Below are 17,241 nucleotides of genomic sequence, written 5' to 3' on the forward strand. Positions count from 1 at the left end.
AGAAGAGTGAAACAAATGAGACTGAACCATGTTTTCAATAGTGTACATAACAAAGTCCTTGTTCATCTAAAGACAAATTTTACAAGTATTTGTAATCAGAAACACCTAATGGAGGATTTGAAATGTTGTGATGAGAGTTCTTTTGTATACATGTACCTTTGATTTCTAGCCATTTTAACAATCGTGATACATTGTTTTTATTAAAATACTTTGTCAGTTTACTTTTCAAACTTCAGGTTTTTTTTTATACCTGCCATATCTGTATAAGGTGCCTTGATTATACGCATTTGCCAAAATCTTGGCTACATCCTATTATTTACATTATTATATTTTTGCTGTTATTTCTTGTTATAATAATGACCCCATTGAAAATAAGCACTAGTACATTCAAAGGTTACCCTTAGATACAAATCAATGCAACGATACCGTGATAACCAACGATACTGTGATAACCAACGATACTGTGATAACCAACGATACCGTGATAACCAACGATACCGTGATAACCAACGATACTGTGATAACCATACCGTGATAACCAACGATACCGTGATAACCAACGATACTGTGATAACCAACGATACCGTGATAACCAACGATACCGTGATAACCAACGATACTGTGATAACCAACGATACTGTGAAAACCATACCGTGATAACCAACGATACCGTGATAACCAACGATACTGTGATAACCATACTGTGATAACCAACGATATTGTGATACCAACGATACCGTGATAACCAACGATACCGTGATAACCAACGATACTGTGATAACCAACGATATTGTGATAACCAACGATACTGTGATAACCAACGATATTGTGATAACCAACGATATCGTGATAACCAACGATACTGTGATAACCAACGATACTGTGATAACCAACGATACTGTGATAACCAACGATACCGTGATAACCAACGATGCCGTGATAACCAACGATACCGTGATAACCAACGATACTGTGATAACCATACCGTGATAACCAACGATACTGTGATAACCAACGATACTGTGATAACCATACCGTGATAACCAACGATACCGTGATAACCAACGATACTGTGATAACCAACGATACCGTGATAACCAACGATACCGTGATAACCAACGATACTGTGATAACCAACGATACTGTGATAACCATACCGTGATAACCAACGATACCGTGATAACCAACGATACTGTGATAACCATACTGTGATAACCAACGATATTGTGATACCAACGATACCGTGATAACCAACGATACCGTGATAACCAACGATACTGTGATAACCAACGATATTGTGATAACCAACGATACTGTGATAACCAACGATATTGTGATAACCAACGATATCGTGATAACCAACGATACTGTGATAACCAACGATACTGTGATAACCAACGATACTGTGATAACCAACGATACCGTGATAACCAACGATGCCGTGATAACCAACGATACTGTGATAACCATACCGTGATAACCAACGATACTGTGATAACCAACGATACTGTGATAACCAACGATACTGTGATAACCATACCGTGATAACCAACGATACCGTGATAACCAACGATACTGTGATAACCAATAAATGTCTATTTAGTTCATATTTCTAGTCTTATATGAATTGTACAATTCAGATCCTACTAGAATTGGATACATGTATATCTTGTCAGTTAATATGCTATTTACATCACCCCGTCTCATACATTGATTTATAATCTGAATAAATATATTTCTCTACATGTATAAGTGTACATGTACATCTTTTTGATAAACACCACGCCTATCAATTGATACCTCTCAGCTGGAGAAGTCGTGGTTGGATCGTACTCAGAATGCATAGAACCCCTTCGTAGATCATCTGTGTACAAATATTTATTTGTAAGAATCATTGGTTTTCAACAACCACATTTATTTTGAATAAACACATTGATTTTAACCCGAATCTATTCTTTCAAGAATGTAAATATAGGACTTTCATATTCGCTACTTCGCAATCAACGGTACAATACAAAAATGTACGTCATATTTGAATTTAGTGATCATTCTGCTCTCAAGAATTTACATTTTAAAGGAAAGTTCAATCCGATGAAAAATCTTACTGAAAAGGTCAAGATTTTCTATGACTGATTTTTACAACAAGAACCAACCTCAAAACAAAAGAATTCAAAGTTTAAAAAACATTACCATCCCTTTAAAAAACCCAACCTAAATTTGAATTTAGGAATCTTGCTCATCTTCAACTTCCTTGCAAACATTACTTTTTTTAACGTGGGTTAAAATTTCGTGCCCTCAGCAGAGGGACTGAACACAGTGTAGTGAAAATTTGTTTTTGATGTCGTAAAATACAGAAAAACAGGTTTTCTTTATCAATCAGATAAACCAATCAATGATAGGAACCATAAGATAAAAAAGATGAGTAAATAACTCAAGATGACAAAGTTTTAATTACTTTCAATCGCAATTTTTATTCAGTTGCTAGACCTTGAAACATAAATACTACAGACTACAAAATTACATGTAGTAACCCCCCTTTTTTCAGCTAAAGCTACGTGTAGAAAGAAATTATACATATTTTGTTCTTGATTTTCATGTTTCTTGAATGGTTATCATGGCAATTAAAGAATATAATTATCTAAAAATAATGTTTAATGTTATATATTGTAAACTCAATGAAATTACAATATTTATAAATCTTTAAATCACGTAAAGTATATGTTTGATATTCACGTCTAGTATTGCTACTATAAGTGTGACGTGATAATTTTGCATCTGTAACATTTACAGTTTTTACATGTAAAACAATAAAATAAACCTACTTTTCCCTAAGTTATTTACTCTACTTTCTTTTTAAAGTCTAATGCCTCGTTCACACGGATGCGCATTAAATTTTACTTCACATCAAATTTGATGCGAAGTAAACTAATGCGCATTAAATTCGTATGCATCTCTATTAAAGGGTGCGCGAAATAATAGAATAGACTATGTTATTGAAAATTATTTTTATAGATATTTTAATGAATATTGTGTAGATGCAGAATTCTTTGTTCAAAACGCTATATAGGCCTACATGTAGTGTACTACATGTTTACAATTTACATACATAACTGATCTACACATAAGGAGTTTTTTGTCGTGTTTATTTATATGTTCCCAAGAAATTACTTGTTATTTCCTCTGACAACCAGCATTCAATCTAGACAATATATTGTTTCTTCATGGGCCCAATTTTAAAACTTCGGAATGTCTTTTTCACCATTCCGCTGACTACTGTTGTGACGTAATTTTTAATTACTAATACGTATTATAAGTCTACTATGACGTCATATGGTATACAAATTAGCAATGAGCGGCATATTTGTTTTTTAAAAATGTAAAAAAGAAAATCATATTATCACTATTTTAAAACATTGTTGTCGTATTTAAAAACAATTCCTTCCACATGTATTACTCAGTATGCCTATGCAGAGCACAGATTTACGTCTGACATTACCTAATGACATGCTGTTTGTACATGTTTTTAGTGATTATTATCATTTTGCTTAGTTTTTTGTACAAAACTAACATTAATATATATAGCTGACCATGGGTATGATGCATGTGACCCAAATTGGCCATTACGCATGCGTCTACATTTAATTCGAATTAGCTTCGCTTAGCGTTCACACGGAGCTAATGCGAAGTAAATTTAATTCGCATTAAATCGCGACGTCAATTTTAATTCGAAGTAAACTAATGCGCATTAAAATCTCCGTGTGAACGCGGTTCAGATTTAATTCGCATTAACTTACGTTTAATGCGAATTAAATTCTTCGTGTGAACGAGGCATAAAATCACCAACTCCCATAAAATCATTCTTACTTATGCCTCGTTCACACTGTTTTGCGTGTAAATGAGGATGGAGGATTTATAAGATGTGTATTGTCTATGTTTTTCTAGAAATCAGAACGGGCGACCGTTCGTTGAGCGTTTCATAATATAAATAAAAGTGAGATAATATCACCGTATTTGACTGAATATGATTATCACTTACGACACGCCAATGAACAATTCCTGTTCCGCTTCAACGGCCATACTGTTATACATATTATCAGATGATACAGTGAACGCAAGGTATTGAAAGACACTCACTGCGAGGGGACACCCCAGCTTGCGGAGCTCTTACTTTATATATTAAAACGACGGTTCGAAATCATCATATACGTGTGTGAAATATAAGCTATTATTATATACTTTCAATTTCATCTCTTCTTTTTTCTTTAAAAGTTTGCGGACATGTATCACACGATATATGCCCGGAAACATTCCGGCCCGCAAACATTACGTCACAATCATATTTCTACGCCGTTAATTTTCAAATTTTTCGTGTTTTTCATCTTTTACTCAGTTAAACCGATAAAGTTATTGTTAGCCTAAAAATAAAATTATTGTTAGTTTCTAAATGAAATTGAAAGTATATAATAAAAAGGCTATAGACTTTGTATGGGAAATATGGGAAATATGACGGTCCGTGTACGCGCCAAAAAACTGGTCGTCATATTTTCCCATACAAAGTCTATAACCTATAAGTCTTTTATTTAAACTACATACTTATGGGATCAGAGGCAGTGTTTTTCAGTGGTTTACTAGTTATCCTTGTTTTCGGACCCAAATATTTACGTACAAAGACCCATTGTCTTCAAGTGCACGTTTAAATGCAGGGATATCCAAGGCGCTGTTCTTGGACCTCTATTATATTTAATCTACATGCATGTTATGATGTTAATGAAAATATGATGTCTTTCTGTATATTTATTTGCTGATGATAACTCGAATCAATATATACTAGAGGAAAAAAGAAACTAAGTTTTACTAAATTTTAAAATGCAGTTTCTTTTTTCCGCTAGTATACATCTAAGAATTTATATGAAAATGAATTTACTTTGAATCCTGACCTTAGCGTCCTAGATGAATGGGCAAAAAATGGTTGTTAAAGTTTAATCCCTCAAAAACTAATGCTGTACTTTTTTCATTGAATAAGAACATTGATCCTCCTAAATTATTTTTCAGTTGGAGTATGTGTCAGTGCACAGACATTTAGGATTGTTTGTTTCATGCGATTTGGGCTGGTCCCAATATATAAATAAAATAACAAGTACGGTTTACAAAAAACTAGGTCTTCTTAGAAAAATTAAAATTCACTTTCGGTAGAAACGCTTTTTAAAAAAAAAAAATTGTACAGCTTTAGAATATGCCTCTGTTGTTTGGGATGGATGTAACTCATATAACAGTGATCTGTTAGAAAAGGTCCAATTACGTGCAGCACGAATTATTACTGGCCTTCCTATACTAGCCTCTACTGATTCTCTATATTTAGAAACTAGTTTAGAACCTTTATCTTCTAGACGAGCAAATGCTAGATTAGTTACCATGTACAAGATTCATGATAACGAGGTTCCGCAATATCTAAAACAAAGAATACCTAGTCAAATAAACAACACGTCCACATATAACTGTTATGGAGATAATACCAAAATGCAGAAGTTTACAAAAATCATTTGTACCAGACGTTGTATCAATTAAGTGGAATTCTCTTAGTATTGAATCCCCTCTAATAATATCAAGAACCCCAAACCTTCTGGATACTCTTTATATGGTTCTCGTTTGTTGGATATAATTCATATCAAACTGAGACTAATAGAATCCTTCATTAGTACGAGTGTGGGATAGGGAAATTCCACCGAGGGGACAAGATTCGCAGTCTTGGACGAGGCTTTGCCGAGTCCTAGACAGCGAATCTTGTTCCAGAGGTGGAATTTCCTTATCCCACACGAGTAAATAATGAAGGATTATTTTTCTCACATTTTAACTACAGTTTAGTGCATAAAATTAGCAGCTTTCAGAAAATTTTAGATTATCAAAATCCTCATTTGAACTTCGATGCAAAAACTAATTAGATAGGCAGAAAGAGCATACCCGAAAATGGTTTACACTGTAAGTGTAAACTAAAAAACCCAAAGTTGTCCACCAGAAAGCTATACTACATTAAAATTTAAAGATAACAATGCAAAATATTTTTACTTCACTGTGTAATGTAAATCTTCACGGTGTAACGTAAATCATAGAAAATATATGACGTCACAATCAAATGACGTCGCAGCAGTGTGAGACATATAGAATATCACACTCTAATGTTGATCTCGGACCTGGGATTGGCCCCGAGAGTTGATCTCGGCCCGAGCCCGTAGGGCGAGGGCCGAGATCACTCGAGGGGCAATCCCAGGTCCGAGATCAACATTAGAGTGTGATATTGTTTATATCATATACCTAAAACACAAGTTGATAAACATTTTTTTTAAATTGGGTTGGGTTGGGGGGGGGGGGGGGGGGGGGGGTCATTGACCCAAACATAAATACATGGTATACTGTACAACGATATTTGACTATTTCATTCCTTCAGAGAGTTTACTTTAATGGTTACGTTTCCAGTACTATTGACATTGTGAAACATGCTAAAGTCTGGGTTTTGTAGCTTTATTCCATTGCTGATTTTCATTTATTTTTTCGGATTTACCAAACTCGCCCGTTTTCAATATTTCATATAATTTGTAAGAGTTGTAGAACTTTGTTTACGTGGCGTCATCGTATGAACGGGAATGTTTACTGATGCTGCTATTTCTTTGCTTAAGGAATGTTACCTTATACTGAAGTAAGTTTTTTTTTACCGTTTCCCATCTGTTTAGCATCTATAAGTCGTTGAAATACGTTGGAAGATAATGGTTCTACTTTTCTCGTTTTATTGCCAAGTCCTCGGGATTTTAGATTTCAGAAATCGTTTTAAAACAGTTTTCTACATCAAAATTGCTGTAAATTAACATTTTATCTCCATTAGGACCGGGGATTTCTGAAAATGCTTCAGTATCACCCTCCATGATCCTCCTACTGTTTTCTGTCACCTAGAACGTTGATTGTTTTGAAATGAAGTTAAACGTGTTATTGTTCTAAATAAACAATTGTTACCTGGGTTACCCCCCTTTGCTTAGATACTCGCTACAATTTAGCGCTGTTTTCAAAAACGTTTTTATTTAATTTTTCTGCTTAAATTAAATTTTGTCGTGGAAGAAAGTATTATATATGAAAAAAATTGTGTCTAACATCATTTTTTCATGTAGTTATGTTAGATTTCAAAAGATTAAAGAAGAAATAGCCATTTGAAATTTGAGGGCGCGACAGCCCCTTGACAACGGGCCGAGACAGAGATATCTCGGCCCTTAGGGCGAGACAGCCCTACCTACTTGCAGCTGTCTCACCCTAGCCAAGATAGGTGTATCAGGGCTGATACACTACTAGGTATATGATATAGAAAAATCTCACATGGCTGTCTCACATCGGTAAAGTCGATCTCACACTGGTGATAATGTGAGAAACACCTGTATTCTGATCTTTATAGACGTAATATTGTTGATCTTCATTATGTTCCTGTGGCATGTGTGAAGACGCATATCACCTTTTCTTTATTTGTAAGAAGTATTCAATTGCTAGATACAAATTAATGGATATATTGCTGAGGTTAAATGATTTGGTTATTATTGATGCACATCTTCTACTTTGGGGTGATAATGTCTTATCTACCGAATTAAATAATTGTATTTTTATGCCCCCGAGATCGAAGATCGGGGGGGCGGGGGGGGGGGGGGGGGGGGGGGGCGGGGCATATTGTTTTTGTCCTGTCTGTCATTTTGTAATTCTGTCTGAAACTTTAACCTTGCTAACTTTTGAACAGTAAGTGATAGAGCTTTGATATTGCACATGAGTATTCCTTGTGACAAGACCTTTACGTGGGTACCAAAATTTTTGACCCCGTGACCTTGACCTTGGAGTTTGACCTACTTTTTGAAAACTTTAACCTTGCTAATAACTTTTGAACAGTAAGTGATAGAGCTTTGATATTTCACATGAGTATTCCTTGTGACAAGATCCTTCCGTGGGTACCAACATTTTTTACCCCGTGACCTTGACGTTTGACCTCCTTTTTGAAAACTTTAACCTTGCTAATAACTTTTGAACAGTAAGAGATATAGCTTTGATATTTCACATGAGTATTTCTTGTTACAAGATCTTTCCGTTGGTATTGAACCTTTTGACCTTGACATTTGACCTACTTTAATTTTTTTTTTTACATTGGTCATAACTTCTAAATGGTAAATATTAGAGCTTTCATATTGTACATAGCATTTCTTTTGACAAGATCTTTCTACTGGTACCAAGATATTTGCCCTTGTGACCTTGCGGCCATCTTCGGAATTGGCCATTATCGGGGGCATTTGTGTTTCACAAACACCTCTTGTTTCCCTTATTTTCAGACGTATATTCATGAAATTAAAAGATTTAGCTGATGATCATATTGCATTGTTTATCTGTAGAACACTTACCATGATTGTATTCTCTGTATATTGGTTTTTTCCCCAATGACAATTGTGTGTTATTAGATTATCTAAGTTGTACGAACTTGCTTCTGATCCTTTTGTATATCAATCATATACAATAAAGTACGATCAAATCAAACCATAAGCTGGTATATGTGGTCCATCTCTATTTTCGGAACTGTTATTATCTGTAGGACAGCCACATGACAAAAGTTCCCAATGACCTGGAGGTTCCTGTTAATCCGATATCATGGTCATGTGGACAATGGAATTCTCAGCGGGACCATAAATTGCTTTAGACGATCGAGATAAGTTGGACTATGTCAAGATCATTGTGGGAAATTTCCGAAATCAACTGAATTTTTAAACAGACGCAGCTGGCACAAAAATTGTTTATGACATTTGATGTGTTCTGACTTACTCAATGTCATTTAAACATGTCAAGTTCAAGGAGACACTTTCAGGTGTCCCTTCGTGACTTAACTCTCTCCCAGGGTCATTTATTAAGTCATGGAAATTCGAATTCTTTCCTGTTTCATATTTACAATACACATATTCTTAAATCTAAAAAACGAATATTGCATTGAGATATGATACATTTTGAATGTGCCCCGTTAGAGTACCGTTCTAGACAACACGAGGAATCTTCGTTTAATTGTAAAAAGGAGATATTCCTATGCTTACTATAATGTATTTATTCCTGACCCTTTCATCCATTGTGTAAATATTGTTATATTGAATACACAACAGAGCTCCATATGACATGACAAATCAATCAGATACACCTGATAATTACATCAATTTTATGAAAATCTATCCAGAAGTTTTAGGGGGCTTACAAGTTCATTATCCGCGCATAAGTTTATCATGTCATTGCACTGATATAAATCAGCTTTGTGTCAGAATGCTTAAATTTCAGTTATTCTCTCTCTCCTCTGTCATTAAACATTGTTCCAGTTCTTATTCGGATCGATATCTCTTTTACTCACTAGTGTTTTTCTACAACCGCAGCTTTCATTATGTAACCGATTGATTTCTGAAGATCTGATGAAGGTGAACGAAAGTCGCCTTGTTGTTTCGGGATTTCCCCATATCAACACAGGTAATGATGCGGTTAGTGCTATGATGGTAGCGTTTCTTTCTTGTCGTTGATTAAAATACATTAAATAAATGTTTACTTGGTTACACAAATTGTATGGAAGATGTACAACCATCCCTTTACGACACTCTCGCAAGAAAAAAAAAGTTTAATATAGAGGTAAGTTGATATCTAAATGATGGAGTTATAAAATGACTTTCAATCATCTCAAATATATATACATGCACAGACTCATTTATTCAATGGTGTGTTTAATGGAATAAATCGGGGATGATACACCGCAGACTAATTATATGACTAAATCCCCCTCCAAAAAATATCGCAAGATCAGCTTTCGATACTGTCCCAGCATGGTAATAAAACCCGACAATACGACTGGTCTTTTGGAAAACGAACTGTATACGTGAATATCTTTTTTAAACGAATGAACCAAGAAACCAAAAACATCGACGAAGGAACAAAGAACGCTTTTTATTTAAATGGACTGTAATCATTTTGCCATTTCAGTTATTTTTATTCAAGATTTGAACTGATGAATATAAAAGTTACTCCATTGTTTCAAACGTTTTAAAAAAAATTCGAATACAGAATAAACCAATTCAAAGACACAAAGTCATGGATCAGGATAAAGTTCTTTCACGGACGGACGACATAATTATAGTAGTCGAGGCCTTTTCGTCGTAGACGGGGTAATGTTCAACTTCTTGCACGAGTGCTATATTCACAGACATCATGTTAAAGGGACTGGTTCACGATTTTTGAAAAAGATATTTTGCATTTTTGATGTTAAACATTGAAAATGTAACTCATTTAATGCAGACAACCAAAAGTTTGACCTTCTGAATGCAAGAATAAAAGAAATATTTTAGCCTTAAATCTGTGTTTTGTAAACAAAGACTCGAGTCTTTTTATGTAAACAAACAAACCAGTGAAATATTAATTTTGTAATATAAGGCATCTTAATTCTGCATAGTCGCAAATTTTAATTTTAGATGACACATTTTAATCAAAGACATTTACGTAATTATTCACACTGATTTGTCATTCAAAACAGTAATCAAAATAAGTTACCCTATGGAAGCTATGCTCTATTAATAAGCGCAGTTGTATTATTGTCACAGTATCCCCGGGTAATTTATCTGTTTTGCAGATCGCTAAACTATTTCATTTGTGACAACTTCAGTGAGCATTACATGATTTAAGGGAGATGTATAGATACTAGTGCCTGCAACATTTTTTTTTTTTTTGTAAACTAGATATTGGACATAAATCTGTCGCTGATGGGTAACAATTACCGGAAACCTTCCCCGGGGAGCAGTAATGGTTTGACACTTTCCTAATTAAATGAAGCTAGAGATTTAAATGTGTTGTTGTGATACGATTCTTCCTAACCCATAAAATTTAAAATGCCAATAATTATCGATTTTAAAAAGAATTTTGATTTTTTCAGTCTCATGAAAATTTATCGTTGAAATATTTAAATACATGTATGCCTATTTTATCGCATCCATTTGACAGTGGGTTTTTTGAAACATTTCAAAATAATACTGTTTCTTTTGTATCTCAGCAGATATCCTGTTCAATCTTTTAAGGTTTGGATAGGGATGTTGACAAGGAGGTCCAATCTCGCCCTACATATTCTTTCATGCGTAGAAATATTATCTATCAAAATAATGATGGAAAACAAGATTGCTACACGTAGCCATGTCCCCCACCGCCGCAAAAAAAAGTTGAAACACAAAAGTCCCATAACTCCTGTAAAATTTGTCGAATCAAAATGGCGGCGCAATATGATCAACTACATATGGTGACTAACAATCCTACAAAATTTGAATGAAATCCGGTGAGCGGTTTCGGAGGAGTTGCGTCCACAAAGTGTTCCTATAGTGTAGCATGTACAAATTCAATAAAGTCCCATAACTCCTGTCAAAACTGTCGAATCAAAATGGCAACGAAATATGATCAACTACACATTGTGACTAACAATCCTACAAAATATGAACAAAATCTGTTGAGCGGTTTCTGAGGAGTTGCGTCTACAAAATGAAGTGGGACGGACGGACGGACACCGGTATTTCTATGTCCCCTTCCGCGTTGCGGTGGGGGACAAAAAATCAAGGTATTTAAATAAAATTTATTTCAGTGTGTTATGTCGCAACATGCCAACGTAATCCTTAATGGTTCGGAAATGTTGTTAAAAGATTATAAATAATAATGGAAAATTGATGAATTCTACAAAATGCCTGGGCTTAACATTAAGGATTCAAATTGAATAGATGGTAGTAAAATTATCATAAAGAGAGACTATCGTTTTCATATGAAATTTTAAGTAATCTTAAGAATTCACTGTGATGTTACTAGTATTTTGTCATATCGCCTTTCATATAAATAATAAATAAATAAAAATATGACATAAAAAGAAAGAAACCCCACACTAGTTGGAAACCACACTTGTAAAATCATTTCCGATTTCATAACTTAATCATCTATTTATTTCCTCTACCCAGTCCTTGTAACGCATTAAAAGAACTAACAATATATTAATGTCAGTCAAATATCGATAAGTTCAAAAGGAATATCGTCACACAAGACTATGCCATGTGATGGACTAAGAATGGTAAATTTGAATTGTTACAAGGGATTAAAAAAACATGGTTAAGAAAAACAATTAGGAACAAACGCCAAGTGAAAAATGAAGTATTTTAAAGTTTTTGGATCAGATTACATTAACACATAAAAATACATACAAAATGGATGTTGGAAAGTTGTATGGTAACTTGCAAGGAAAATCAAGACAATTATGATACTGAAACTTGGCAAGCCCATGAATACCAACCACTGTGGTATAATAACAGAATTATAGGTGTGCTTTATTCTTAATATGGAAAGATATAAAATCTGTTCATTATTTATTAATTAAATGATTAATTTTTTATCCCTGGAAACATTTCAAAATCAATATTGCATTAAGAGAACTGGCCAGGTCGCTCAGTGGTTACAGCGTTCGCTGTTCGTAACCAGGGGTGTATGAGTTAGAGCCTCGCCATGGCCACGTCGAACCTACTTTAGATGTAAACACAGGTCATGTAGGTAGTGATTACTCCTTCTCCAAACGCTCGGTACCACGGGTCTTAAAAACGGAGTTCCCGCATCACGGCTAGCGTTGGCACGTTAAAGAGTCCTCACTACCCCGAGAGCTAAGCACAGATCAACCTTTGTGGTACTTCATGCACAGCTGGTGACGTCTCAATACGTTTAAAAATTCTACAAGGGATGTAAAACAGACAAACAAAAGCATTTGACTTATTTGGGGATTTGGCAAAGTATACTGATAGCTATAAGGAAGCTGAATTTCTGAAGAAGAGATTTCGACCCCAAGGCATATATATTCCAATGAATATCAAACTTTTGGTGTTGACACAAACCACGTATATATAGGATCATCACATTATATATAGTAACTTTAATAAACCACTAGTTTTGTTTATATAAAAGATACAAGATTTAAGATAGTCACAGATGTGAGCAATTTGAGTGTTTCAGATGAAAATGGGAAATATTTTAAAATTAAGATATTTTGCTTTAAATAACACGTACACACTTTAGCCTATGTACTGTACGAAAGTTGTAAAGACGTAAGTTCGAGAAATAGGGACCGGAGTATGCACTCTATATTTCCTGAATCAATCTATGCGTCAATTTATGGCCAAAAATGAGCAAAATCTGTATTTTCATAACCTTCCAAAGAACTTGAAATGTCATATGGTGAAACTGATTCGAGATGAACATGATATGGGCTACTAAATTTGTTCATAATGACTTTATCACCTAGCTTCTTCTCTCACTCATTACCATATTATATCACAGTTCTGAATACCTCCAATTTGATGTTACCTATTCTAAAAAGAAACACGAATAGAGCATTTTATGTTCGTATAATGACTAATCAAACTTATCATTTTATTGTGTAAATCAGTGTGGAATTTCACATCCCGGATGGGATTTCACATCGAGGACTGTTTCGGAGCCTTGGATGAACGCGCTACCAACAACGATCGCCTACCCACAATGACTTCATTAGGGGGGTATATCGTTGCATGAATTTCAAGACATTTTAAAACTACCAGGCTTAATGTGACACCTGGAAAATACCGAATATATACCGTCTACATGTTTGTTTTCTTCAATCGAATCTCATTACTAGCTTGAAAATACGGATATATATTTAACTGCTGTGATAAAATTTAGAAATTCATTTCAAAATTAAGGATTATCTCCTTCATGCATAGCTCTGATCCTTAGACGAATTTGACTCCAGTCTGGCACTCTGTTTTTCCTTTTAGTTCTTACAAATTTACTGTTATTTCGGATTTCCAAACTTTCGGCTTGAGTATCACTGAAGAGACATTATTTGTCGAAATGCGCATCTGGTGCATCAAAATTGGTACCGTATAAGTTTTACATCGAAATGGTGTTCTTATTCTGTTCAATTCGTTTCTTACTCTTTATGATGTCGGATAAGTCCGAAAGAACACAATCAATTAGGCATTCAACAGAAATGAATATCAAGGAAAAACAAATAATCGGGCAAGTTAATTTGCATCATTATTAATTAATTGTTCATCGCTGAATTATGTTGTGGAGTGAGAAAAAACCGGGGCAAGCAAATATATCTAAAAGCCGCCCTCAGCCTTGGTACTTCTGTGTAAAAATCTCGGTCACAAGAGACGGGGGTACGTAGGCGATAGAGCTGTAAGGGGTTGTAACACGGAACAGCGTCACTTATTGCAGGCGATGATGCGCGAACTATGTCGAATACCTGGCGGAGATGATATCAAAGCTTTTGTTAAACTGATAAAACCTGGGAAGTGCGAACGCGGTGTCTGTGGATTGATCGCATTTTATTGGAGAGAGAGAGAGAGGCACGTAAATTTTGAATCATTTTGACAGTGTACGAATGTCACAAGAACATGATCGGATGATTATAATCAATATATATGGTAGATAGCTTCAGTACATCTAGAGGACGTGGGTTTCAGAGTCTGCTGGCTGTAGTACTTTTATTGCTTGATAACATTCAACACATGCTTTGCAAATCGACACTGTTTAAAAGTAGAGCATTTTTTTTAAACCTTCAAATGTTTATAAAAATAAGTGTACACTTTGTTGACATAAAGTTTGAACACGTTGAGTACTTGGGGAACATTACTTCATTATACAGTCATTAGTTTAATCAGGAAATCACCGAGCCTGACCTGTCGATATATAGATACTCGGAAGATAATTATTTTCAACATTGCAATTTCATCTCTCTTGGGTACCCCCCCCCCCCCCCTCCAACCTTAACTCTTGGGTTTGAGTGAAATAAACTGAACTGCACTGGGAAATCTTCATTGTGATTGATGACTAATGATTGCTGAGAGTTATTTAGTGTTATCAGAGTTTATAATGTCATTCAATAGCTAAAGTCAGAATTAACTACATCTCAGGTTGGTAAATAAAATTTAAGGACAAGGAGATAATCAAACAAAAAGATTGAGCAATTCCGATATTTAAAACCCACCGGAATTACAAAGTAAATAGAAAAAGAAAGATGACCATGTCCATTATATTGGTGAGATGGTTTAAATAGTCACTCCCTAAGTGCTCGAAATTATCGAATTGTTTGAGCATGGTAAGATGAAATACGTATAGTTAAAAAGCATATTCTCCCTATGAAAGTTTGGACCACTTGACATATACTTTTCACGATAGCTTAAATACCCAAATAACACGAGATATGAAAAAATAAAACCAAACAAATATAGATACCTTAATAAACTTTAAATTACAAATGTATGATATGATGATTGTCGTTGTTTGCGAATTGCACATTTAGAAGAAAATCTTATTGAACGAAACCGAAAAAAATAACTTAATTACTACAAATTTAGTATGATTTTAAACCTACCTGCACAGAAAGATAAATACACGGACAAAAAGAAAATCCCATTGAAAATATAATCCATAATGCGAAAAGTCACAACTTGAAATTAGAGCGACTGATTTTTAAATGTAAACTTCCCTTCGCTGTTTAACGTATACTGATAGAAATTGCTTGGTTCACTGAAGCAACTCCGGGATCCCGTTAAAGATCCGTGTGTTTTCGTGAAAATCGTCATTACAGTCGACACGATTAATTTTCGAAGTACGAGTGTATTGTCGAGCAATGGACAGTGTATTGTATTTACATCGCTGGCTGTTGAATCGCTATATAGTAATTGCCGATCCAAGTTTTCGTTTCCCTTAGGGATGAATTCGAATTGCTGGCATTAGTTATTTAAAATGAAACAATATGCACTTGATATTTTTCGCCAATTTCAGTGACATAAGCACTAATTGTGTACATTATATACACACGGTTTGAGGACCATTTGTAGAACCCGGTGTGTGTAAAGCGGTAGTTAAGGATTTGTATTGTATATTGACCAAGAACCATACAGTTCATAGGAATAAAGTATATACAACAAATAATACAATGAAATAGTAACAGAACATAAGATATCATACTGATGTACATGGACAGGATAGATACTGAGGATAATCTTATAATAACTGAGATCTAATAGATGAACATTTATATAGGTATTTACCAAGTTTATATAATTCCGTAACATTTCCAGTTGATAATAGTTGGACAAGCTTGAAAGTGGAGGGGTGTTTATAATAAGGCAAGGTGAAGATAACGAACAGTGATCAATCTCATAATATTTCTTTAAATACTGTTTTCTATAATCATTATAAAAAGGACATACTAATATAAAATGATATTCATCTTCAATACTCTTTGAACATAATTTACATTTTCTTTTGTTTCTTGGAATATTGCTAAATCTATCTTGTTCAATTTCTAATCTATGTGAGGATAATCAGTATTTATTAATATTTTGAATATGCATATTGGAACAGATTTGTAAGATACAATTGTAATGTAAAACTGTCATTGACATATTTATATAAGTTACATTTTGGTGACGTCTCAAAAACACTATTAATTTCTTGTATAAACAAATCTTGTAGTCTTTGTTTTACTTCAGATAAAATTTTGTTTTCATTTATATCATAAGTACAATTCCATACATATCCAAATCCTAAAGAATATAATAAATTTCTTACATATGTCAATCAACAAGTAAAATAATTTGAGTGACAAACATCTAACATATCCTGATAAATACTCTTTAATATACAATTATTTGTCTTCTATAGTTTTAACCAATATTTCAATATTTTATACTTTCTTAGCACATGTAGAGGTGTCCGTCCTAATTCATTGTAGACCATCATAGACATAGTAGACTTCTTGACACATAAAACCTTTTTACAAAAATTCAAATGAACATTTTTCAAATCATTTGCTGGATGTGAGCCCCAAACTTCACAACCATAATTTGCTAGACTTCCTATATACGTATCAAACAATGACAACTGTGTACTTACATTTACATGCAAATTTTTCAGTTTGGTTAACAGGCTACTTAAACTTTTTCTACATTGCGCTGCTAAAACATTTTGTGTTTTGTGAAATTTTCCATCAAAATTTAATGTTATACCCAAATAATTAAAATTTCCAACAATACTAACCAACGTGTTATACTTCCAACAATAATTATTTTTTAATTTCCCACCTTTTCTAAAAACAACTATCTTTGTTTTATCCACGTAAACCTTTATATTCCACTTTGAGGTATAATC

The 17,241-nt window shown here is 34.1% G+C and overlaps 1 protein-coding gene across 3 annotated transcripts in view; it reads right to left on the bottom strand.

The window, feature by feature from the left end:
* LOC130054662 (neuronal acetylcholine receptor subunit alpha-7-like) overlaps positions 1 to 15,589 on the bottom strand; it is a 34,684-nt gene extending 19,095 nt beyond the window's left edge. For 2 of the 3 annotated variants that reach the window (XM_056165098.1, XM_056165097.1), the window contains exon 1: positions 15,458 to 15,589. In XM_056165098.1, coding sequence (XP_056021073.1) covers positions 15,458 to 15,515 — 58 coding nt within the window. In that variant the 5' untranslated portion in view covers positions 15,516 to 15,589. The remainder of the gene's footprint in view (positions 1 to 15,457) is intronic. The other variant, XM_056165099.1, reaches the window with a different exon arrangement.
* Positions 15,590 to 17,241: the final 1,652 nt, after the last annotated feature.

This window comes from Ostrea edulis, chromosome 5 (assembly GCF_947568905.1).
Source record: "Ostrea edulis chromosome 5, xbOstEdul1.1, whole genome shotgun sequence".
Taxonomy (NCBI): Eukaryota; Metazoa; Mollusca; class Bivalvia; order Ostreida; family Ostreidae; genus Ostrea; species Ostrea edulis.